The following is a 25041-nucleotide window of genomic DNA, read 5'->3' on the forward strand; positions in this document are numbered from 1 at the left end:
TATCTTTAGTCAAAGTCTGATCCCTTTTTCAACTTTTTTTAACAGTTGCTGTATGAGGTAATGCTGACTTTGATAGATTCAGTGCTCTAACTCAGAGTTTCAGGTGTCACGTAAATACCTGAAGTTTCAGGGAATGACCAGGTTATACACAAATACAGTAGCTCAAAACTTAGAAACATCAGTTATAATTCCTGAATATATGTGACTGCTGTAAGAGCTTACAATATAGAACCCTTTACAATAGGCCCCAACCTGGAACCCATGCTCTTGACTTCAATTCTTGGAGTTTGTATATTATAGTTAGTCCATATGACTGAGGCATGATAATATTTGTTTTTTGTTTGTTTGTTTGTTCCTGTACTTTCATTCAATATACTGTCCTTAGGACTCATTCACCTAGATGAATGCCTCACAACTTCCTTCCTGCAGCTGCTCAGTAGTCCATTGTATGTATACAACACAGTACCCCCTTCCATCCCTCAGTCCTTGCACCCTTGGACTATTTCCCAAGGTGAATGGTGAGCACTGTCACCATGAACACCAGTGTGCAAATTTCCACTCTTGTCCCCAATTTCAGTTCCTCCAGGTGTATGCCTAGCAACAGGGTTGCAGGGTCATTTGGCATTCCCACCCCTAGCCTCCTGGGAAACCACCATACTGCCATCTGGAGGGGCTGCACCTCTCAGCTTCCCTACCAACAGTGAATAGGTACAACTCTTTCTCCACTTTTTCTCTAGCTTTTGTTTCTCTCTGTTCATTTTTATTTTTTAAACAGCTTTAGTCACACATCATACAATCCAATCTAAGTAAATAGCCATGCCTTTGCTACCACAATCTATATGAAGATACTTCCTTTTCTTTTGCAAAGAATCCATACCCCTTTCCCATATCCCCTGCTTGCTGACATTTAGTTTTGGCATAATGTCTTTGCTACATTCAGTGAAAGCATATTACAATGGTACTGTTGACTATAGACCCTAGCTTGCATTGACTGTATTTTTTTCCTGTATACCATCTATGCCAGTTTGAATTTGTGGTGGACCCCAGAAAAGCCATATCCGTTAATCCTCATTTGCTATTGCTGGCTGGGAGCTTTTTGATTGTTCCCATAGAGATGTGACTCATCCAACTGTGGGTGTTTACTTTTGATTAGAGGGAGATGTGACTCCACTCATTGGAGATGAAGAAATGCATCTCCAGGGCAGCTTCATGACATGAAGCCTGGAGAGAAACCTAGCAGAAGTCACCATGTTTGCCACATGCCTTTCCAGTTGCGAGAAAAACTCTGAATTTCATCGGCCTTTCTTGAGTGACTGTAACCTCTTGTTTGTGCCTTAATTTGGATATTTTTATAGAGTTGCTTTAATTGGGATATTCTCATGAATATTTTCATGAATGCAGAACTGATATATTGCATTCTGGCAGCTATAGCAAACTAAAATGATGGGTAATCTCTTTCAGATCCAAATTAACGCATCAACAAGGAACTTGTTTCACGAAAAAAGGCCGATTGCATCAGGTTTCCTCTGTCACAAGGGAAGGCACATGGTGATGTCTGTTGACCCTTCTCTCCTGGTTTCAAAATGTGTTTGCTCTTGTGGGTTCCTCTGGCTTCTGCTGGGGAATTTTCTTTCTGCTTCATTCACTTGGTTTCATCTCTTTGCTCTCAGTGTTGGTCTGAGATCCCTCTATATTTTCAGCCTTTTATTCTCTTCATAGAGGACTCCAGTAAAAGGATTAAGACCCAACTTGAATTGGGTGTGTCCTATCTCAATGGAAACAAACTAATCAAGAGGTTCCACCACAATAGGTCTATACCCACAAGATTGGATTAGAATATGGCTTTTCTGGGGTATATCAGTTTCAAACTAGCATACCCATAGTGAAAAGGAAGCCCAAAACAGATATGAGAGAGCTTCAGTTCTGAGTCTTGGTAAATCTGAGCAAAGGAGATTTACAGAGTAGCTTGTAAGGGAAAGAAAAACCAAGAATGTGATATAATGAAAGACATAAAAAATGTATTTCAGAAGTTAGGAATGGTCAACCAAGTCATATGCCACAGAGGTCAAGTAATAAAAGATTAAGTACCTTGCATATGACAAGTTGGAGGTCACTAGCAACTTTGACGAGAGCAGTCTCAGTGGCATGGGGCTGAAAGAACAGACCATATGTAAGCAGAGGACTATAGCCAAGTCTATGCTCAAAGTTTTAAAGAGAAGTGCAGAGAAATGGTAATTGAACTAGAACATGTTTCCATGATACAGTGGAAAGCAAAATTGAGGCTATAACAGAGGGGATTACTGAAATTCTTGAAAAGGGAAGGACAGAACCCAGGGCACAAATGGAAGAATGACCTATGACAGAGGAAGGGACAGGAAGAGACTGAATTTGGACATAGATGCAGAAAAGTAGTTTTGGTGGTAGAAAATTGAGGGAGGTCCTGTCTGATTTCTATTTTCCAATACTATATGAAGGCCTCCAGGTAAGAAATAGTGTGATATTTGGGGTGGATGAAAATGGTTTTATATAGGTTGGCAAGGTGAGAAGGAGCCATTCCAGAGTAGGAAAGCAAGTATAATTAGGAAATGCAGTAAATCTCCTAGGCAGTACTCTGCTTATTTGAGATTTGTAGCTGTGAGACTTGTGAACCTGGTTATGTTTTTATTCAGTAATGTTAACCCTGTGTTCAGCTGCTCATGAATAGGTAAAGTGTTGGATTTAGTCAGGATTGAGCCCTTTGCCAGGGTGAAGTAAAGCAGGTGAAGGCTTAAGGGTGTTTGTGATAGAATGATTTTAAGGATGGACCATGGAATAAGGAAAGTGAAGAAAAGGTGGAAAGGTCTAATTGATTTTAATAAAGTGGTAAGCTCAATGGATTAGAAGTTTTGATGAGGTGAAAAGTTCCTAGAGTAGCAGTACTAAAGCAGGTGATTTTCTTGGGCACTGGTCAAAGTTGATGCTTGGAGAGGTTTCAGAGGTGGTATGGATTTTGTTTATGTAAACATAAAGGGGATTATCATGGGAGTAGGTGGCTAGGATAAGGTGGAGGAAAATCTTATAAATACTTGTACATTCATTACGTTACTTCAAGATAAGGAAGTGGAGAAATGGAAAAGTAACAAGTAAGGCATACGAAATACTGAGAATTCAGCTGGCACTTAATAAATGGTAATACTAAAAATAGCGCAAAAAAATTGAAATAGAAAGTATAGGCAACATGTTTCTCATCTGTAAAGGATGAAGGTGAAAAACCTGGGTGTGGGAGACGACCCATGTAAACACATTGTATTTGATGCTATAGAAATGCATTGTGAAGGCAGAACAGTTTAGTTCTTTATCATATCTCCTATTCACCGTAACTTTGTTAGGACTCATATTCAAATATTTCTTGAAAGAAATTAGGTATTCTGCTAAATGTTTTTATAAGAGTAAATAAACTTGTAAGGAGGAGAACAATCCTAATTAAGTAGAATAGAAAATGCTAACAATTCCCAGGCAAGATTTATCATGGATAAACATTTATGCACCAGCTGTTCCTTCTGCCTAAGTTCTTTCCACAGTTCACATGTCCTCAGTTTTGTTCAGGTTCCTGGGTAAATGGCACCTTATCAGAGAAATTCTTTGACCTTCATGTGCAAAATAACACCCCACCCCACCCAAATACCTCACTGTCCCACATCTCTGCTTATTTCTTCATGGTACTTATCACCACCTGATATATTTTTATTTGTTCATTGTCTTTCACTTCCACTCCCACCATATTATAATAATCCATGAGTAGAGACTGCTTTGTTCATTGTTTTACCCCTATTTCCTAGGACAGGGCTGAGCACATGTTAGGAGCTCAATACATATTAGTTGTGTTTTAAAAATAATCTATTTTAATAACTCTAGTCTTAATTTTTAACATTATAAGAGAAGTTATGAACTAAAGTTAAGGTGAAGAAAATAAACTAAAATTTCTATCTTTTTTCCTTTTTTATATCCCCTATCACGATAGCGTTAACACAAAACCTCTTAAGTTTCCTCTAGGGCTCAGAGCCTATGTGTTCCTTAAACCCAATCTGCTAAGCTCATAGTTGTGTAAAATACAGTATGTCCACAACAGACCTTTCTGATGATGATCACCACCCTCAAACTACCAAGGTAGGAGAAAATACTAATACAACTTTTTCTCAGCTGCCACACTGTTAATATGCTTTTTGGGAGAGGAGAGGTTAAATTTTCTTTATTTACATGGACTTTATTGTTACTTATGCTCAGGTTTTTAAACAACTAAAGAGAAAACATGTTGAATCAGTGTAAAGCCAAATATTAAGATGGTGGTCCCTCTACTCTTGAACCTAGACATTGGCTAAAATGGATTTTGGGTATTTTTAAAATAAGCAAGGAACAAGAAGTATATTTAGTAAGGTTAAATGTCTGTCAGAAAATCTAAGATCTCAAATGCAAAATTTTATTTCAAAAGTAATCAATTATACGGTCACACATTAATTGGTAAGAGTTACAATGATAGAAACCCTTATAATTCTTTTAAAAAACTGGAATTATTCTTAGGTGTACACATTTCTCATGATTATTACCTTTTCTAAAGGCCTATTAATCCAAATTAAAAATTAAATATACATTAACTCACCAACAGTGATATGGCTTCATGAAAGAGAACAAATACTAATCATAAAGAATTTCAACTAAATGCTATCTGGCAGTCCAGAGAAGAAATGTTACTGGGAGAAGTTCTAATTATAGATAATCTAGGTCTACATATTTTTAAAGACTAATAAATACCTACCTTTATCACATTTGTGGAAAAATTTATACATAACTATTTTGTTCAATATATAATACGAAACTTGACTAAATCCTTTACTTAAAAAAAAAAATGCATGTCTATCTAAAGATGGTTATGACTAATATCTTATTAATAAAAAGCAAAAATGTTAAATGAAATGTTTCCTCTATTTTGGCCTTTACTTACAAATAAAAAATTCACGAACAATTCATTATAGTAGTTACATAAAAAAGCGTAAACATTATCAGAAAAAAATTTTTTTTCAATGAAAAAACCACTTGATTCAATGAATATTTGATCATTTTATTTACAAAAATAAGCAAGACTTACATCCTTCTCTGATGAAATTTTTCTCTTCAAGTAAGTTTATGTAGAGGGCCTTGAGATGTACCAATTATAAAAAAATGTTGAAATGAAGACATTTTTAAAATTACAAAATACAAACCAGTACTTTATACAAGAAATCTCTATAAAGTTCGTCAATCAGTGTAAAAAATATTTTGTTTCAGCTGAACGTAAGGCATGTTCAGTTTATGTTATTTTGTAGGATTATTTCTGCTTTGTTGGAGACTTTTCTTTTCGTCTGTCCTGATTTCTCTTTGATTCTTTAGACTGTTCAGAGTATCTGCTAGATTTTTCCCATCGTCTCTCAGCACCATTCTGATACCTATCTTCATCACTTCTAGAGCCTGAATGTTTTCTACTTTTTTCCCTTGACTCTGATCTATCTTTTCTTCTAAAATTGTCACTGTCCTTACTTCGGTGTCTGTGCTTCTTATTTTCAGAAAAAGAATTTCTTCTCTCTCTTCTCTTCTTTTTGGGATCACCATGCTTATTTTCAAAATCTATGTGCATTTCTTCATCTCTGTCATTCATAACTCTACTGTAACTATTTCGCTCAGATGGCACCCTTCTGTCTGAAGTATATTTTGTTGTGGGATCTCTCCAATTTGGATCCCTTGAATTTTGATCTCTGTGTTTTTCCGACCTTCTTTCTCTCTCAGTCCTTGTTTCCTGGTGCCTTTGTTCTGGTCTTCTTTCTTCTTGTTTCTTATCATTTATTGAATGTTTTCTGAGCAATTTATCTACTTCTTTATTTCTGGCTTTCTTTTGTGCCTTTTTTCTTATATTTTTAGCTGCACGTATAAAATGAAACATAGTTAGCTTTTATTTTAATCTTAATTTCATAATTTAACAAATCATATTTACTGACATATGTAAGTTTACACAGTCAAACATAATGAATACAAAGCCAAACTGATTGGAAATCTGTGATAAAACATTCTACAAAATGTGTAATTCTTAGAGTAAACAATATTTTACCGTTATCAAAATATTGGTTTGTTCATTAGACTCAAGATAGTAAACAGGAACTTTAAATACATTAACCATAGCAAACTTTGTAAAAGATTTTCTGACAGTGACTAGAATCATACATTTCCACTTAGAAAAATGAAAATTCCAGCCCATGTGCATTTGTGTCAAATGAAATATCATGTCAGATCTGGTACATAATGAAAATACAATGATCATACAAATCTGTAACATCACTTCATAATGGTGTAAGAGTTGGGACAATTGGGGTTCGTGTAACAACATGAATGTATATTAAAAAAAAAAACTCTTCCTATGAAAGTAATAGTTCTGCTCTCAAGTATTATCAGATAGGCACTAATTGCACTAGTGAAAGAAGCTATGTCAAGACATACAATTTATAAGTCTATGAGAATCACTAAGGCTTGCTTTCTGAGAAAACTTTTCTTAAAATTTCAGAACTTTATCGGTGTTATATAATTTGGGTATATAAATTGATGGCACAAAGACGACCAAAACTCCTGTCAAAATCATATGGAAAGAAGAAAATATGGTGGAAAATTGTCTATCCTTGCTCTAGTTCCACCCAAATCTCTCTGTACCAACTTCTATTTCTTCTGCCAAATGCTTATCCTTGGCACACTGTACAGTCAGTTGGTTTGCATTAAGGACTTACTTTTCTGGTTCTTACAAAGCAGCTCAAGTAAGCCACCCAAGCAGAAACCATCTGGCTCTGGGCTGAAGCAGTGTCTCTCTGACCCTAATATGCACTATGATAAATGCTTTGGTGACATTAAAACCTCAGCCATCTAACAATATACAATTTCCCCTTATTTTGTTAAGTGTGCTTTACAGTTTTCTAATTTGGGGGCAGTATATTCAATATACTATTAATAAAATAAAAAGTCATACTGAAATTACATGACAAAGCAAATTAGTTTTGAATCAGCATGCTTCCTTATCGCAGCAATTCATGCTGTGTTATCATCTGTTCTCAAAGCAGATACCATGAAATAAATTTTTTAGAATTAAAAGAGGTGAATGTTAAATGAACAGTGTTGGTATGACTTAATTCAAAAATAAGACTTCCTGTGGGTAAATGGAATCTTACTCTGATAATATAAAACACTAGAGCCTCACAATTTGGAATCCCACACAGTATTTAAAACACCTTGAAAGATACCAAGCTAGGGAACAAGAGTGTACACATCAGCCTTCTAAGGCTGCAGGGAAAAGTGTTGCTTCTCTGAAAAATGGCATTAATCCCTTCTCCCACCCCCACCCCCTCAAAAAAGGTATACATTATGGACAAGCGTACAATCCTAAGACAGAAGGATGCCCTATCGCAGAAGAAAGCAGGACTGATCTTAGGGAAAGCAACACAGAACTTTTCAGAAAATCCCAACAAAGTAAATGACGGTACTGGACTTTAACTCATAGAATAAAATAAATTTTCATGAGTTTGTAGTGATATATATATATAATTGAATAAATAAATACAATGGGGAGAAGGGAAAACTATTTTTTAGAGAAGTATTTCAATTAATACATGTAAAAGAAATGAAAGAATTAGAAAAATTACTATTAGACAAATACCCACAGTAATAACTTGAACAAACCAGATCCAAAGATGGATGCTAAGTTTAGTGAGTGAAAGTTTGAGAAAGCATATTTGCTTAGAATCAATTATTTCCCTATAAGATCTTTATTAATTTTACAAAGAGGTAAGTAGTTTATGTGAAGAAACTCAGAAGTCACTATCTTAACCAAGAAATAATCAAGGTTAATGTCACCAATAATAAGACAAATGAATATTATGAACCCTCAACAAGATGCACTAAGAAAAAAAAAAAAAAGATGGACTAAGAAGTGTACCACATCATTTTTGTGGTATTCTTGCCAAAATGCATAATCTCATTCTAATCATGAGGCAATATCAAACAAAATATGACCAGTAGACTTGAAAAATATCATGGTCATTAAAAACAAGAAAAGGCTGAAGAACTATTAAAGATTCTAAGAGACTAAAGTGAAATACAATTAAATGTAAGTAGGACCCTGGAACAGGAAAAAGGACATGGTTAGAAAACTGGTGAAATTCAAATAAGATCTGTAGATTAGATAACAGTATTGTTCCTGTATTAATTTCCTGGTTTTAATAATTGAGCTATGGTTATGTAAAATGTTAACATTGGGGGAAGCTGGGTGACTGGCATGTAGGTATTTTCTGAACTATTTTTACAACTTTCCTATGAGTCTAAAATTAGATCAAAGTAAAAAGTTAAAAAGTAAATCAGAGAGCTGGTAAAAAAACATGGACTAGATGGGTCAAGACTCAGGAGAGGGTAGAAACATGGAAAAGCAAGCTAATGTTTTACGGACACTTGTTTGCAGAGAGTATTTGCTGATTTAGGGGTTTGACTGGGCACAAGGCTGCTGCAGAGGGACACAGAGACCGGCAGAGCATCTGGCAGCCCTGAAGGACAAGAGAACGAAAATGGAACTAATTATTTGTAATACATATATATGAGAAAAGATATACATCCAGAATACCTAAAGAATGCCTACAAATCAACAGAAAAGACAACAATAAAAAAAAAAGAGCATAAGACTTGATCAGTTACTTAACAAGAATAAAATATTCAAATGGCCAATAGAACTTTTAAAATGATGATCAAGGAAATGCAAATTAAAACTACAATACACATCCATCAGAATGGCTAAAAAGAAAAAGATGGCCAATCTCAAGTGTCAGTGAGAATGGGAGGTGCTGGAACTCTCATACATGGCTGGTGTGATTGTAAAATGGATTAACCATTTGGAAAACTCAGTATCTACCATATCTAAATATACATACACTCTGACCCAGTGATTCCACTTTTAGGTATATAGACAAAAGAAATTTGAAAGTATGTACATATATGTATGTGTGTATATATGTATGTGGTCACCAAATGATATTTATGAGAACACTGTTTCTAAACCTAAATATCCATCAGGAGTAGAAAAGATAAATGTGGCATATTCATACAGTGGAATACTTACACAGTAACAAAAATGAATGAACTAAAATTAAATGCAGTAGTACAGATGAAGCTTACAAACATAACGGTGAAAGAAATAAGTCAGACATAAAAGAGTTCGCAGTGCCTAATTCTGAAGTTAAAAACAAGTAAAACCAATAAATTCAGAAACCAGAAGAGAAATTCCCATGGAGAGGTGGATGGGAGGGATGGTAGTAACCAGGAAAGGGTGTAGGAGGGCTTTTGGGGTGCTGGTAATTCTTGATCTGGGTGCTAGGTACATGGACATGTTCTTTATGAAGATTCCTATAAACTAGGTTACAGATATCATGAATGGTATTTTAGTAATCAATCAAATACATATTTGCCAAGGAAATAACTTCATTTCTATGAAGAGGATTCTAGAATATAATGTGAACATTATAAATGTTCTAAGACACTACAAACAGCAACAGCACTAGATGATCAGATAGATTATTAATTGCAGCTTTTAAAAAAACTGAACTCTAGGGCGGGCCACGGTGGCTCAGCAGGCAAGAATGCTTGCCTGCCATGCCAGAGGATACGGGTTTGATTCCCGGTGCCTGCCCATGTAAAACAAACAAACAAAAAACAACAACAAGAAACTGGACTCTAAAATATCTAAATAAGTAATCAAATTAATTTTTTCTCTCATCAACATCACCAGCAATATGTATTTGTTAGAGAAGTGCAAGATAAATTAGAAATACCTGAGGCAGAACTATGACTACTGGTAGTTGAAGAATGGCTCTCCCCACTGGAAGACTCTGAACTGCTTTCACTGCTGTCAGATTCAGAATCTGAAGAGGAGGACTCAGAAGAGGAGGACTCAGAAGAGGAAGAGGAAGGGGAGGATTTACTTTGCTCGACATCTGGTTTCTGGGTCACGACGACCTTTGGTGTATTTTTGAGATGCTCACGCAATTCATCCCTATTTAAGAATATAATCTGTTAGATTCTGCTTCAAGGGCAATTGTGAGATAATTCTGTAAGCTGAAAATAAAATTCTGAAAATAATCCTTACGTTAAACCTCCAAGACCTATAGATGTAAAGAAGTTGATGGCAAACCGAGTATTTCTTGGATTATCTCGGGGTAATAATCCTTCAAAGAATGACTGTAAGGTTCTAAAAACAGAAAATGGATTGCTTATTAGTAAAAAGGGAGAAAATCCTTAAAGTAATCATTTTTTAGATTTTCTCTATTTTAAATCAGTAAACAGACATAAATCAAGTGGCTTACGTTATTCCTTAGGTTAGGCTACATGCTATCTTAAATGAAATGAATAGGGCAAAGTTGTAATAAGCTTGATTTCTATAATTAGACAATAGTGAAGTTATTATATATATATGTATAACACACAAAAAAACCTCATATAATTATACATATATACGTACACACACAGTAATAACATATATACAGGATTGTGCAATGCTCTAGGGAAAGAGGAAGAGTGGCCAACAAAAAGGAGATATTTAGAATGAAGACAGTATGTAATCATTGCTTCTAGAAACAAGTAACACATTAACAATACAATGTGGTTTTGAACATGTACTGAGCGTCATGAATGAATGACTAACCAGAGGAATCAGGGAAATCTGTTTCATAGAAAGAGGTGACACTTAAGAAGAATGATTAAGAGCTTGCCAGACAGAACAAAAATAGAAGGGATTCCCAACAGTGGAAAAGGAGGCAAGGAAGCATAAAAAAGTGAGACCTGTCTAACAAGCTGGGTGATATTGGTATAGTTAGACAAAAGCTTGTTGGAGAAGGAGGTTGATGAGCCAGGTAAAGTAGAAAGGGATCAAATAAGTACATGAAGCCAAGAGAAGTAGATGGACTAGCCCAAAGACAGCATGCAGAACCCAGGACAGACTTCTGGTAAACTTTAATACTGGAGGGGTTAGATGGGGAGGAGACAGAGACTAAGAATAAGAGAAGTATAATGAGAAAAAAGTGAAAAGCCATAGTGAGCAAGTGTCCAACTATGAAAATGAGGGAGAGAAGTCAGATGGCATGAGGACTGAGGTAGACTACTGGATTTGGAAGGTGGAGTCATTGAGCTATTTGAAAGAATGATTTCAGCAGCTGTGAATGAAGTAGAAGCTATGTGGCAATGGGTAATTTAAATATATAGAAAATAACGTTGAGATAGGGATTCTGTAGCCTTGAAAGAGGACTCTAGCTGAGTGTAATAATGCAATGATTACATAACTGATATATACTTGCATAGATTCACAATTTTCCATCAATAAAAATAATCATTCTAAGGCTCAAAATTAGAATTAAAATGAAAATAAACCTGTAAATACTCAACACTGGAGAATTCCAGTGAGCATAGAAATATAACTTAGTTTGTTCTAACTGAATAAAATGGCACTAATATGGCATTATTCTCTCCAGGTGGACTAAAAAATTACCATTAAAAGTATCATGTTTTCCTGCGCAGGAGATTGAGAATAGTGACTAAAGGATGAAGAAAGTCCTAGTGTGCTTAACTTTTTTGCTTTCACAACCAAGTGTGGACTTATTTTTCTGAAATAAGTTTTCTGGGGGAAACACTATAAGAATAAAAAATGCTTAACAATACTTACTCATCCTTTAATCTTGCATTAAGTTTAGGAAGACCCATGTATTCACACAGTTCCTGAAAAAATATTTTGACAAAAATTCTACTGGATGATGTAGTGGTTTCTTCACTTAGCTTTATACATTCAAGAACCTGAAAGTTAAAATTAAAGAGACACCCTTATGCTGCTGATATGTATTATTTCTTAGCAAAGCTAAAGCCTACTTTTACATACTAATTTCCAAAGTATTAAGATACTACAGAAATTTTTATTTTCTTTTTTGAGGAATACCGTGTCTTTCATATATAGAGTAGAAGTAGAAAACTACTACTTAAATCTCACTCAACAAAATGGGGTATGTATGAGGGTTTCAGGCAAAAATGCAACTGAAAGCATTATGTTTTGTATAGCACATGTAATATATAAGAGTAAAAAAAGAGTGATATCTTATCCTGAATACTAAGACTGGGGCTCAAACTCTGAAGCTCATGGAGAGATGTTTAAGAGCAAATAAAAATAAGAGCAGTTTCCAGGTATCATGGGTTATGTATTCAGGAAACCTTTTGTTAGTAAATTGTTTAAACCTCAGATTTCATTTTTCAAAGAGAAAAAAAAAAGAAGTTTGGAAATGATCATGATTAGGTTTCTGGGTCTGCTTACAGATGCCTTTTAATACAAGCCAAAAAAATTAGTACTGGGCAGGCCACGGTGGCTCAGCAGGCAAGAATGCTTGCCTGCCATGCCAGAGGACCCAGGTTCACTTCCTGGTGCCTGCCCATGTTGAAAAAAAAAAGAGATTAGTACTTAAAAGTACTACAAAAATCTAGCCAATGTTCATAAGAAATGATGCTGCCTCATTTTACCATCAGATTAAGATATTCTTCAATATGATCCTCTTCTTTCTTCTTGGATGTAATTTCTTAGCAACTTTGCTTTTCTTTTAACTTACTACTTTTTATTTTGCATTATTGCTATTATTGGGCATGCCTTACCTCTTTTTTTACATGGTAAGTGCCTTGAAAGCAGGGACCATACATATCTAATTCACTTTGGATCCCCAGAACCTATCTCAGTGATTGGCACATAGTTGGTAGCTCCACAAACAGTTGCTGAATGAACAGTAGTGGTATACTAAATGCCAGTTTAATGAACGCATTATAAATTCCAATCCAGTGCATATTAATTTCCAAGAACTGCAAGAACTCCTCCATATGGTTTACTATACTTCAGTGTCTGGTAAAACAATACTTTCTACTAGACAATTACTTTCCTTGTGTTCTAATTTGAGGAATTATGGACATTACTTTCACAGAAAATGGGCAGTAGCTCAGAGAAGCATATGCCACCAAAATAGTGTTGTATATGGACATAAGTAGGCAGGCATGTGTGTGTACATAAGCAATCATTAAAAAAGTACTGTTAATTTAATCCAGGATGGTATTTCTTATTCTTAAAGTGTGTGTGTATGTGTGTGTGTGCATGTGTGCACATCAAGTACATTTATCTATTTAGCTTTTTGATCCCATATATAATAACAAAGATAGTGGTTATAGCAGAAGTTTGCTAGCCATTTCTTTTTAAAGCTCTTTTCCCAGATAATAAAAGTATAGCTACAATACACTTAATACCTAATACCTATTTGAGAATAACAGGGGATTAGAAAGGAAGAATAAAAACTGGACCATATACTTACACTCCATGGAAGTGAATCAGTGTATAAAAGGTGAGCAAACATCTTAGCAACATTTCTCAATTTGTTTGTTTCCAAGCGATGGATGGTGTCATACTGTTCTTTGAATATACTTTCAAAAGATTCCATGTATTCTTTTTTCAGCATGCAAAAACGCTAATAAATAAAAATATGAAATGTCAATTAAAAACTGAAAGTAAAACACCATTATGAACATAGTAAATCTTCCCAAATTTACCTAATCAAAAAATGGGTAAATGTTTTGTATTATCTTCAAATAACATGTATCATATCAATTTTTTCATGCTGTGTGATGAGATCTAAAAAAATAAAATATATATGGTTCGTATCTACCTGGGATTTACATGCTAAAACAAAGTTTCACATGTAGCTAATCATAGACACATACCTTTGCATACATTATACATACATTTCTACCTAATGAATGGAGTTTGGATTTAAAAGATAATTTAGCTCAAGCTTTATTTGTGCTGGCTGAACATGTATTTGACTTCAGAAACTGTTCTGAGATTTTGCTAAGACATCATTTAATTGTCCTTTATTGGGAAACTGTTACAAAGCTTGTGGAATTTCAGAAAATTCTGGAAGAGTGATTTGCAAAGTGAAAGCATTTCAAAAAGGAAAGGGAAAGGAAGTTGGAAGGGAGAAGGAAATCTGAAGAAAGGAGAGAATAAGTCGTTTTTAGTAATGTTATGTTGTCTTATTAGACCCATACCACAAACTGGAAACACTAATTAAATTGAACATTAATTTACAATGTTTGTGGTAATAATTCCCTTAGTGCCTCTATTATACTTCAACATGAAAAATAAGATTGGTATGAACAACTTTACGCTAATAAATACAACAATTTAGATGAAATGGACGGGTTCCTGGGAAGACATGAACAACCAACTTTGACTCAAGAAGACATAGATGACCTCAACAAACCAATCACAAGTAAAGAAATTGAATTAGTCATTCAAAAGCTTCCTAAAAAGAAAAGTCCAGGACCAGATGGCTTCACATGTGAATTCTACCAAACATTCCAGAAAGAATTAGTACCAATTCTCCTCAAACTCTTCAAAAAAATCGAAGTGGAGGGAAAACTACCTAATTCATTCTATGAAGCCAACATCACCCTCATACCAAAATCAGGCAAAGATATTACAAAAAAAGAAAACTACAGACCAATCTCTCTAATGAATACAGATGCAAAAATCCTCAATAAAATTCTAGCAAATCGTATCCAACAACACATTAAAAGAATTATACATCATGACCAAGTAGGATTCATCCCAGGTATGCAAGGATGGTTCAACATAAGAAAATCAATTAATGTAATACACCATATCAACAAATCAAAGCAGAAAAATCACATGATCATCTCAATTGATGCAGAGAAGGCATTCGACAAGATTCAACATCCTTTCCTGTTGAAAACACTTCAAAAGATAGGAATACAAGGGAACTTCCTTAAAATGATAGAGGGAATATATGAAAAACCCACAGCTAATATCATCCTCAATGGGGAAAAATTGAAAACTTTCCCGCTAAGATCAGGAACAAGACAAGGATGTCCACTATCACCACTATTATTCAACATTGTGTTGGAGGTTCTAGCCAGAGCAATTAGACAAGAAAAAGAAATACAAGGCATCAAAATTGGAAAGGAAGAAGTAAAACTATCACTGTTTGCAGACGATATGATACTATATGTCGAAAACCCGGAAAAATCCACAACAAAACTACTAGAGCTAATAAATGAGTACAGCAAAGTAGCAGGCTACAAGATCAACATTCAAAAATCTGTAGCATTTCTATACACTAGTAATGAACAAGCTGAGGGGGAAATCAAGAAACGAATCCCATTTACAATTGCAACTAAAAGAATAAAATACCTAGGAATAAATTTAACTAAAGAGACAAAAAACCTATACAAAGAAAACTACAAAAAACTGCTAAAAGAAATCACAGAAGACCTAAATAGATGGAAGGGCATACCGTGTTCATGGATTGGAAGACTAAATATTGTTAAGATGTCAATCCTACCTAAATTGATTTACAGATTCAATGCAATACCAATCAAAATCCCAACAACTTATTTTTCAGAAATAGAAAAACCAATAAGCAAATTTATCTGGAAGGGCAGGGTGCCCCGAATTGCTAAAAGCATCTTGAGGAAAAAAAACGAAGCTGGAGGTCTCGCGCTGCCTGACTTTAAGGCATATTATGAAGCCACAGTGGTCAAAACAGCATGGTATTGGCATAAAGATAGATATATCGACCAATGGAATCGAATGGAGTGCTCAGATATAGACCCTCTCATCTATGGACATTTGATCTTTGATAAGGCAGTTAAGCCAACTCACCTGGGACAGAACAGTCTCTTCAATAAATGGTGCCTAGAGAACTGGATATCCATATGCAAAAGAATGAAAGAAGACCCATCTCTCACACCCTATACAAAAGTTAACTCAAAATGGATCAAAGATCTAAACATTAGGTCTAAGACCATAAAACAGTTAGAGGAAAATGTTGGGAGATATCTTATGGATCTTACAACTGGAGGCGGTTTTATGGACCTTAAACCTAAAGCAAGAGCACTGAAGAAGGAAATAAATAAATGGGAACTCCTCAAATTAAACACTTTTGTGCATCAAAGAACTTCATCAAGAAAGTAGAAAGACAGCCTTCACAATGGGAGACAATATTTGGAAATGATATATCAGATAAAGGCCTAGTATCCAGAATTTATAAAGAGATTGTTCATCTCAACAACAAAAAGACAGCCAACTCAATTACAAAATGGGAAAAAGACTTGAACAGACACCTATCAGAAGAGGAAATACAAATGGCCAAAAGGCACATGAAGAGATGCTCAATGTCCCTGGCCATTAGAGAAATGCAAATCAAAACCACAATGAGATATCATCTCACACCCACCAGAATGGCCATTATCAACAAAACAGAAAATGACAAGTGCTGGAGAGGATGCGGAGAAAGAGGCACACTTATTCACTGTTGGTGGGAATGTCAAATGGTGCAACCACTGTGGAAGGCAGTTTGGCGGTTCCTCAAAAAGCTGAATATAGAATTGCCATACGACCCAGCAATACCATTGCTGGGAATATACTCAAAGGACTTAAGGGCAAAGACACAAACGGACATTTGCACACCAATGTTTATAGCAGCGTTATTTACAATTGCAAAGAGATGGAAACAGCCGAAATCTCCATCAACAGAAGAGTGGCTAAACAAACTGTGGTATATACATACGATGGAATACTATGCAGCTTTAAGACAGGATAAACTTATGAAGCATGTAATAACATGGATGGACCTAGAGAACATTATGCTGAGTGAGTCTAGTCAAAAACTAAAGGACAAATACTGTATGGTCCCACTGATGTGAACAGACATTCGAGAATAAATTTGGAATATGTCCTTGATAACAGAGTCCAGCAGGAGGTAGAAACAGGGTAAGATAATGGCCAATTGGAGTTGAAGGGATACAGACGGTGTAACAGGACTAGATACAAAAACTCAAAAATGGACAGCACAATAATACCTAATTGTAAAGTAATCATGTTAAAACACTGAATGAAGCTGCATCTGAGCTATAGGTTTTTGTTTTGTTTTGTTTTGTTTTGTTTTGATTTTACTATTATTACTTTTATTTTTTTCTCTATATTAACATTCTATATCTTTTTCGGTTAAAAAAAAAAAAAAAAAATAAGATTGGAACTCACCCCTGCTAATAAGCCAAAAAATTTCTCATATGTCCTTTGTTGGGCACAGCAATCAAGTATCATGTTGCAAAGTTCTTTCTATTTGGAAAAAAAATTCATTAATGATTTAAAACATAAGGAAACCATGCTGTATGATAACTTACCAGTATGACAGAGGATTTCAGAATTTTCAAATAACATTTTACAAAGAGCAAAACTTTAAGTTTATAAGGTGTTTAAAGACTTCTGTCTGCCCTACAGCTTCTACAACCATTTATACTAATAAAATTTAATTCATAAAAATATGAACCACTTAAAGAAAACCCGATATATGGAAGAAATAATATATCTTTTCTGAATATTCTGTATTCTAAAAGGATTTCATGAAGAATTCTTTAAATACTGACTCACCAGCACCACATTTAACAATACATCTCCCAAGTTTTAAACTCAAATACTAAGGAGATATATTTAGTTAATACAGAAAAGACAAAACAAGATAAATAATATCATACTGAAAAAAAATGAGACTTTTCTGAACTTTGTCATATCATGCTAACTTGATATATTAAAATGCATTTTAGGGTGGGCCACATTGGGACCCAGGTTCGTTTCCCGGTGCCTGCCCATGTAAAAAAAAAAAAAAAAGCATTTTAATTTTTCTACCAACTTTGTGTTTTATAATATTACAGCAGTTAATCAGGTTTTAAACAATAAAACACGGTAAAATGCTGATAGCACTCCTAATAAAGTCAGCATTATTTGCAAAACAAATTACTTTCTCTCACAGTCTAAATGCAATTACAAGAGTTATTCCCTGTGGCCTATAATAATTAAATATTTTAACATTTTAATTAAATAATACAGTGATTTTAGGCAAGTCTTTTGAGTAACCACATGCATGAAAATAGATACACTAAGATGCTTTTCCAAATGTTATCAAACTATGTGGAAGTTAGTTGTAGAACACTATCTTCTAGATTAATATCAATAAAATTTATAACTACTTAATTATGTTCCTCAAATAATGTGACAATATCATATAGTAATTTCAGCCCCAATTATAATTTTAAAAGTTAATTTACTAATTTATTTCTGGATAACAACATATCAAGTGCAGCCAGAGTACAAAAAGGCCTATCATTATTAGTACACCAATAAGCAAACATCGAAAGGGGAAAAAAATCTTTTAAATATGAAAAAAAATTTGTTTTTCTCAAAATTCCATACCATGGGATTTCAATTTTTCTGTAAAGGGTCATGCAGTAAACATTTTAGGCTTCACTGTCCTTATAGTCTATTGCAACTACTCAACTCTGCAGCTATCAAGAGAAAGCAGCAATAGATAATAATATAAACGAATGAGCATGACTATATTCCAACAAAACAGATTGTGGATTAGAACCTCGGTGTGCCAACCCCTTTAACAGACCATATTTAAAACTGTAAGACAAATAACTTATACCCAATAGTGACTCTGTTCAGAGTTGAAAAGATGTAGAAGAACTAGAAATTGAACAGACTTCACTTTGGCACCTGTGCTGTGTCTGCCACATGTAAAGCAAGGTGTAAAAAATAAAATTCTGGAAGCCTTGGCTCAGGTTCTAAGAACCTATAATGTAGATAGGTATGGAGCAATATACATGAGAAAAGAACTAAGAAAAAATAAAATATAACAAGATAATCTATTCAACCCAGTCTTTATTATGCTTGGTATTAGGGTACTATGGTACATTAAACAGTGAAGTATACTGAGTTATAATAAGACTACGAGCCCCATAAAGTTAAGAGGAACCATATGTACTTTATGGATCACTGAACCCTCAATACCTTGTATAGTGCTTAATACATATTTTATGTGCCAAATACACTTTTGTTGAATAAATGAATGAATGAAAAATGGATTCTTCTACATTCAATTAGAATAATGGAATAATAATTTCTACACAAAAAAACTGCTTAGCACATAAACAAGATGGAGCAGCAAATTTATTCAAAGCATAGTTTTTATTGCAGTTAAGCTACAATTCAAATTACAGATATCTACTCAGAGATTCTATGTAAAGTGTAGTATTTACAGGGACTGCTCTTCCTCTTCCCACATCCCATCTAAGCATCAGTGTCATTCACTGGAGCAAGTAGCATTTGTGAAATACCACAAGATTTATAAGTTTTGAGTTAATTTTAAACCTTTAGAAAACCTACATTTAAAAATGTATATCAGACACACTTAGTACTGAGTCATTGCTTCAATTCATCAAATCTATTTTTTAATTGTCTTAAACATTTTCATAATCAATATATAATTCCTAATAGAAAAGCAAAAGTTTTAACTTACTGTTTGACTCTCAGGAAATTCCATTTTCAGCAGTTTGTGAGCACATTCTTCAAAATCTAAACTGGAGACAAAATGGCCACAATAGGTTTAAAGCTTATAGCACTCATTTACACATGAAAATCTAACTTCAGTAATTGTTCTTAGTAAGATTTTTACTATTATTTCATATTATTGTTGTATGTAAAATAAAATATAGCTCTTTACAAGAATATATATATATTTCACTTAAAGGAAACTGGTTGTAGAAATCACAGACTATTAGGTAAGGCTTATTATAAAAGAAGGATGATATGGAACTTCAAAAGACTGACTAATACAGAAAGGGCCTGAAATCTCTATCAGGAGACTGGTGAATGAATATGCACTATGTGGTTTAAGTGTAATAAGATGGTTATAAAAATATGCACCAAGAAAGAAGAGCACCGGACAAAACTGTCAGAATCAGCTTCCTCAGAACTCTAGAAGTTAGCCAAAGGACTGAAGAAATCTGGGGAGTGTTTAATCAAGAAAAACAGCTAAATCTTGGAAATAGTAGGCTTTCTGACATTTTAGCTTGCCCTATACCCATTCCCTCACCCTTCCCAACTCCATGGTGGCCTAAAAAAACAACAGCCTACAATCAGGTTGAAAACACAGCCTGGCAACCCTGGAGAGGGCAGAACAGACTGGAGTACCTTCGAAGTCCCATTCCCCTCAAACGTTTATTATTTGACTGCTTGTAGTTCTCTGGAAGATCCCACAAACAAGGTTTATCTTTGTTCAGTATGCCTTAGAGCTAGCCCAGTGGGAACAGCCTTTTTTGAAAACAATCAATAAATGAAATAAAAAATCCATTAGAGAGGCTCAATAATGCTAATCACCTGAGATTATCCAATCTGAGGAACAGAAAGAAAAAAAAAAGTGGGGAAAAAAAATGAAGAGCCCCTGATATCTAGACATCAGAGAATACCATCAAATGCAATAATACATGCATGATGGGAGTCCCAGAGAGAAAGGGAAAGGATATTTGAAGAAACAATTGCCCAAAATTTCTCAAATTTGATGAAAAACATAATACACATTCTACATATCCAAGATTAATCAACTCAAAATCAGAGATTCGCAACCCACAACCATACAAATCAAAAGCAAACCGTCAAAATTAAAGACAAGGAGACAATCATATAAAGGAGGAAGAAAAAAGAGACTCAAGTACAAGAGATTCCCAACAAGAATAGCTGATTTCTCACTAGAAACTATGGAGGCCAGGGAACAGTGGGACGATATGTTAAAAGTCGTCAACTGAGAACTCTATACCCAGCAAAATTATCCTGCAAAAACAAAGGAAAAATGAAGATTTCCCAAGGAAGCAAAAAGAATTCAAGTATGAAGACCTGCCCTACAAGAAACACCAAAGGGAGTCTCTCAGACCAAAATGAAAGGGTAACCTAGATTAACTCAAATCCATACAAGATAAATAGCACTGATAAACCTAACTAAACAGGTTATTAAACATAAATGACAGCATAAACTTATTTTCTGTTTGTAACTCTTTCTCCTTACTGAACTAAAAGACGACTGCATAAAGCAATAATTATATATTTGTGTTGATGAGTATAAATACATAATCTGCATGACAATAATAGCACAAGAGAGGAGAAGGGAATGAAGCTTTATAGGAGCAAAGTTTTGTATACTATTGGAATTATAACTAGATCGTTAGAAGCTCAGATGGCAATTGTAATTGCAGTCTCCAGGGAAGTCACTAAGAATATAAATTAAAAAAAAACAAAACACAACCAGCAAAGCAAATAACAAAGGAATTAAAATGCTCCATTAAAAACTCTATTTAACATAAAAGAAGGCAGTAATAGAGGACGAGAAAAGGAAAAAACCCCATAGATTATTAGGAAACAAATAATAAAATGGCAGATGTAAATTTTACCTTATCAGTAATTACACTAAATGTAAACAGATTAAACATTCTAATCAAAAGGCAAAGAGTGGCAGAATGGATTTTTTTTTAAACATGATTCTATATACAGCAAATCCTGAGAAATCCACATCAAAGCTCCAAGTGCTAATCAATGAATTCAACAAAGTGGCAGGGTACAAGATTAACACTCAAAGATCAGTAGTGTTTCTATACACAGGCAGTAAACAATTGGAAAAAGAAATTAAGAAAATAATTCCATTTATAATAGCAACTGAAAGAATTAAATATCTAAGAATAAATCTAACCAAGAATGTAAAGGGTGTGTAAACAAAAAACTACAAAACATCACTTCCAGAAATTAAAGAAAACCTAAATAAATGGAAGGATATCCTGTACTTATGGATTGGAAGTCTTAATATTGTTAAGATGTCAAAATTACCCAAAGCAATTTATAAACCCAGTGTAATCCCAATCATAATTCTGATAACATTCTCTGCATAAATGCAAAGCCAATCATCAAATTCATGTGGAAGAGTAAAGGGTCCCTAATAGCTAAAGAGGGATGAGTTGGAGGATTCACAGTCCCTTATCTTAGAACTTATTACAAAGCCACAGTAATCAAAACAGCATGATACTGGCACAAGGACAGACGCAGAGACCAACCGGATTTGGATTGGGAACACAGAAATCGATCCTTACCTTTATGGCAAACTGAATTTTGACAAGGTGGCAAAGACCACTTAAGTGGGAAAGAATAATCTCTTCAACAAATGGTGGTGGGAAAGCTAGATCTTCATTTGCAAAAAGAAGGACCCTTACTTTACACGATACAAAAAAATCAACTCAAAATGGATCAAAGAACTTAATATGAAAGCTAGAAATATCAAATTCCCACAAGAAAATGTAGGTAAGCATCTTTAGGACCTTGTGTTAGGCAACGTTTTCTTAGACTTTACACCCAAAGCACAACAAGCAAAAGGAAAAATAGATAAATGGGACCTCATCTAAATGAAAAACTTCTGTTCCTGAAAGGGGTTTATCATGAAAGTAAATTGACAGCCTACAGAATGGGAGAAAATAACTGGAAACCACACATCCAATAAAGGTTTGATATCCAGACTGTACAAAGAAATCCTGCAACCTAACAACAAAAAGACAAGTAACCTGATTAAAAAATGGGCAAAAGACTTGGATAGACATCTCTTCAAAAAAGAAATACAAATGACTAAAAAGCACATGAAAAGATGTTCAATACCACTAGCCATCAGGAAAATGCAAATCAAAACTATGATACCATTTCATGCCCATTAGAATGGCTTCTATTAACAAAACAGAGAATAAGTTTTGGAGGGGATGGGGAGTAATAGAAACACTCATTCACTGCTCAAGAAATAGAATATGGTGCAGACACTGTGGAAGACAGTTTGGCAGTTCCTCAGAAAGCTAAGTATAGAACGACCATATGATCCATCAATCCCACTATTTGGTATATACACAAAGGCATAAAAGCAGGGACTTGAACAAACATTGCACATTATGGGAATAGTGGGATTAACTACAATTGTCAAAAGATGGAAACAGGGCCACGGTGGCTCAGCAGGTAAGAATGCTTGCCTGCCAAGCCCGAGGACCCGGGTTCGTTTCCCGGTGCCTGCCCATGTTAAAAAAAAAAAAAAAAGATGGAAACAACCCAAGTGTCCATCAATCGATGCATAAAATGTGTATACACATACAATTGTATATACATACGACAGAACATTATTCAGCCGTAAAAAGGAATGAAGTCCTGAAACATGCTACAGCATGGATGACTCCTGAAGACATCATGTTGAGAGAAATAAGCCAGACACAACAAAACAAATATTGTAAGGTCTCACGGTTTTGAAACAATTAGAATAAGCAAATTCATACAGTCAGACTCTAGAATATTGTTACCAATGGACAATATGGGGATAGGGAATGGGGAGTTAAGACTTAAATGTGCAAGACTTGTATTTGAAATGATGGAAATGTTTTGGTAATGGTGGTGATGATAGCACAACATTGGGACCACAATTAAGAGCCCTGAAATATATATCTGAATATGATTAAAAGGGGGAAATGTTAGATTTTATATATGATAAATGAATAATTTAAAAAAATCCATAAAGCTACTACACAAAGAGTGAAACTTAAGTTAAACCAGGGACTTTTATTAATAAAATAGTACAATTATAAAAATATACTATCATCAATTGTAACAAATGTTCACACCAATGAAAGTTGTTGGTGGCATGCTGATAATTGTGAATCTGTATTTTATGCATGATTGTTCAGTAAATCCACAACTTCTCTAATGTAAAAAAAAAAAGAAGAAAGCTAGTATATTTGTACCTTTTGTAGAATGCTCAAACTCCCACTCTTTTGATAACAGCAGTATAAAATCACTGCTTAGTGAAATATAATTATTGTGAATTTAGTTTAATAGCTCATTTCTATTCTTTCATTCCTCTTATTTATTGGATTTCATAAGCACTACAGGGTAATCATTCAGGGTGGCACCAGGCAATTGAACAATAACAAAATAAAACCTAAAACGAAAACAGAAACCTACCAGGAAAGAGCTTGTATGACAGGTAAAATTAAATAATATCAAGACCTATGCTTACATTACTAAACTGTAGCTGACAAACTTCAGTACGACAGAAACAACAAAAAGTTAAAAAGTAAATGTTACTTTTTCTTTTCTATCTTTATTACAGAATTAGTACTCAGAAAACCCCTGAAACTTCTGAAAAATCTAGCTGAGTAGTTGACAGAAAAAGCAGGTTTCACTGCTTTCCGTTTTATCTAATAAGTATCATGGAGAAGGTTAACTGTGTGACAGTCTATTTTGCTTGTTCTTGTTTCATCATTTAAAAAGTATCTGGTAACTCCTTACACTCAGTTTGTTTTTAAGTATTACTAATTGCAAATGTTTAATGAATTAAATTTGCTTAATATTTCAATTCTTATCTTAGGGTGCTAAGACAAAATGAATTCCAGATTTAAAACAATTAACAGAGATTGAAAGAACCCAAAGGAAAAAAAAAAGAATGTTTGCCAAGTTACTATCTTTACATGACATAAGCTTTTAAGCTGTAACCACAGTTTAAAACAACAAATGGTTTTGTTGATGTCTCCAAGCTAAGAAACTTTAAATTGCTGAAGACATACTAATTCCATCTTCTTTTGAAGGTACAGCTTCAATAATACAAAATCAGATAGGAACATCATTTAACAGCAAGAACAAACAGGAATGCATTATTTTTAACAGCAAAGCCAATTCTGTAGTTTTATATTTTGTGTAGATAAATAAGGGTCATTTAAGGCACCCTAACAATAGAAGATGAGAGTGTTGGTGAAATCAGCCAATTTAAAAAACAAAATTTCCACACAGACAAGTTGCTAGAAGTTAGTGTTATCCACAAGATTTCTAAAAGTTAATTGTTTGTATAACTGCCCTCACAACCTTTAGATATGATAATATTCCAGTCCTGATTTCTAGCTTGGTACACTATAAACATAAGATAACCACTGCTGATACATACATGTTGTCTTCCTAGAATCTACCTAATTATTTATACAAGTAAATTAATACTATTGGCACAGTTGTATATAGTCTCCCCC

General features: G+C 34.3%; 1 protein-coding gene across 1 annotated transcript in view; it reads right to left on the minus strand.

Moving 5' to 3' along the window:
* Positions 1-5081: 5081 nt before the first annotated feature.
* CWC22 (CWC22 spliceosome associated protein) overlaps positions 5082-25041 on the minus strand; it is a 66388-nt gene continuing 46428 nt past the window's right edge. Inside the window, exons 14-20 of the mRNA XM_077154355.1 lie at positions 19479-19539; positions 17162-17239; positions 13413-13565; positions 11744-11871; positions 10175-10276; positions 9861-10081; positions 5082-5928 (exon numbers count right to left, since the gene is read on the minus strand). Of these exons, the coding sequence (XP_077010470.1) occupies positions 5342-5928; positions 9861-10081; positions 10175-10276; positions 11744-11871; positions 13413-13565; positions 17162-17239; positions 19479-19539 (1330 nt within the window). The 3' untranslated portion in view covers positions 5082-5341. The remainder of the gene's footprint in view (positions 5929-9860; positions 10082-10174; positions 10277-11743; positions 11872-13412; positions 13566-17161; positions 17240-19478; positions 19540-25041) is intronic.

Source organism: Tamandua tetradactyla, chromosome 3 (genome assembly GCF_023851605.1).
Source record: "Tamandua tetradactyla isolate mTamTet1 chromosome 3, mTamTet1.pri, whole genome shotgun sequence".
NCBI classification, from domain to species: Eukaryota; Metazoa; Chordata; class Mammalia; order Pilosa; family Myrmecophagidae; genus Tamandua; species Tamandua tetradactyla.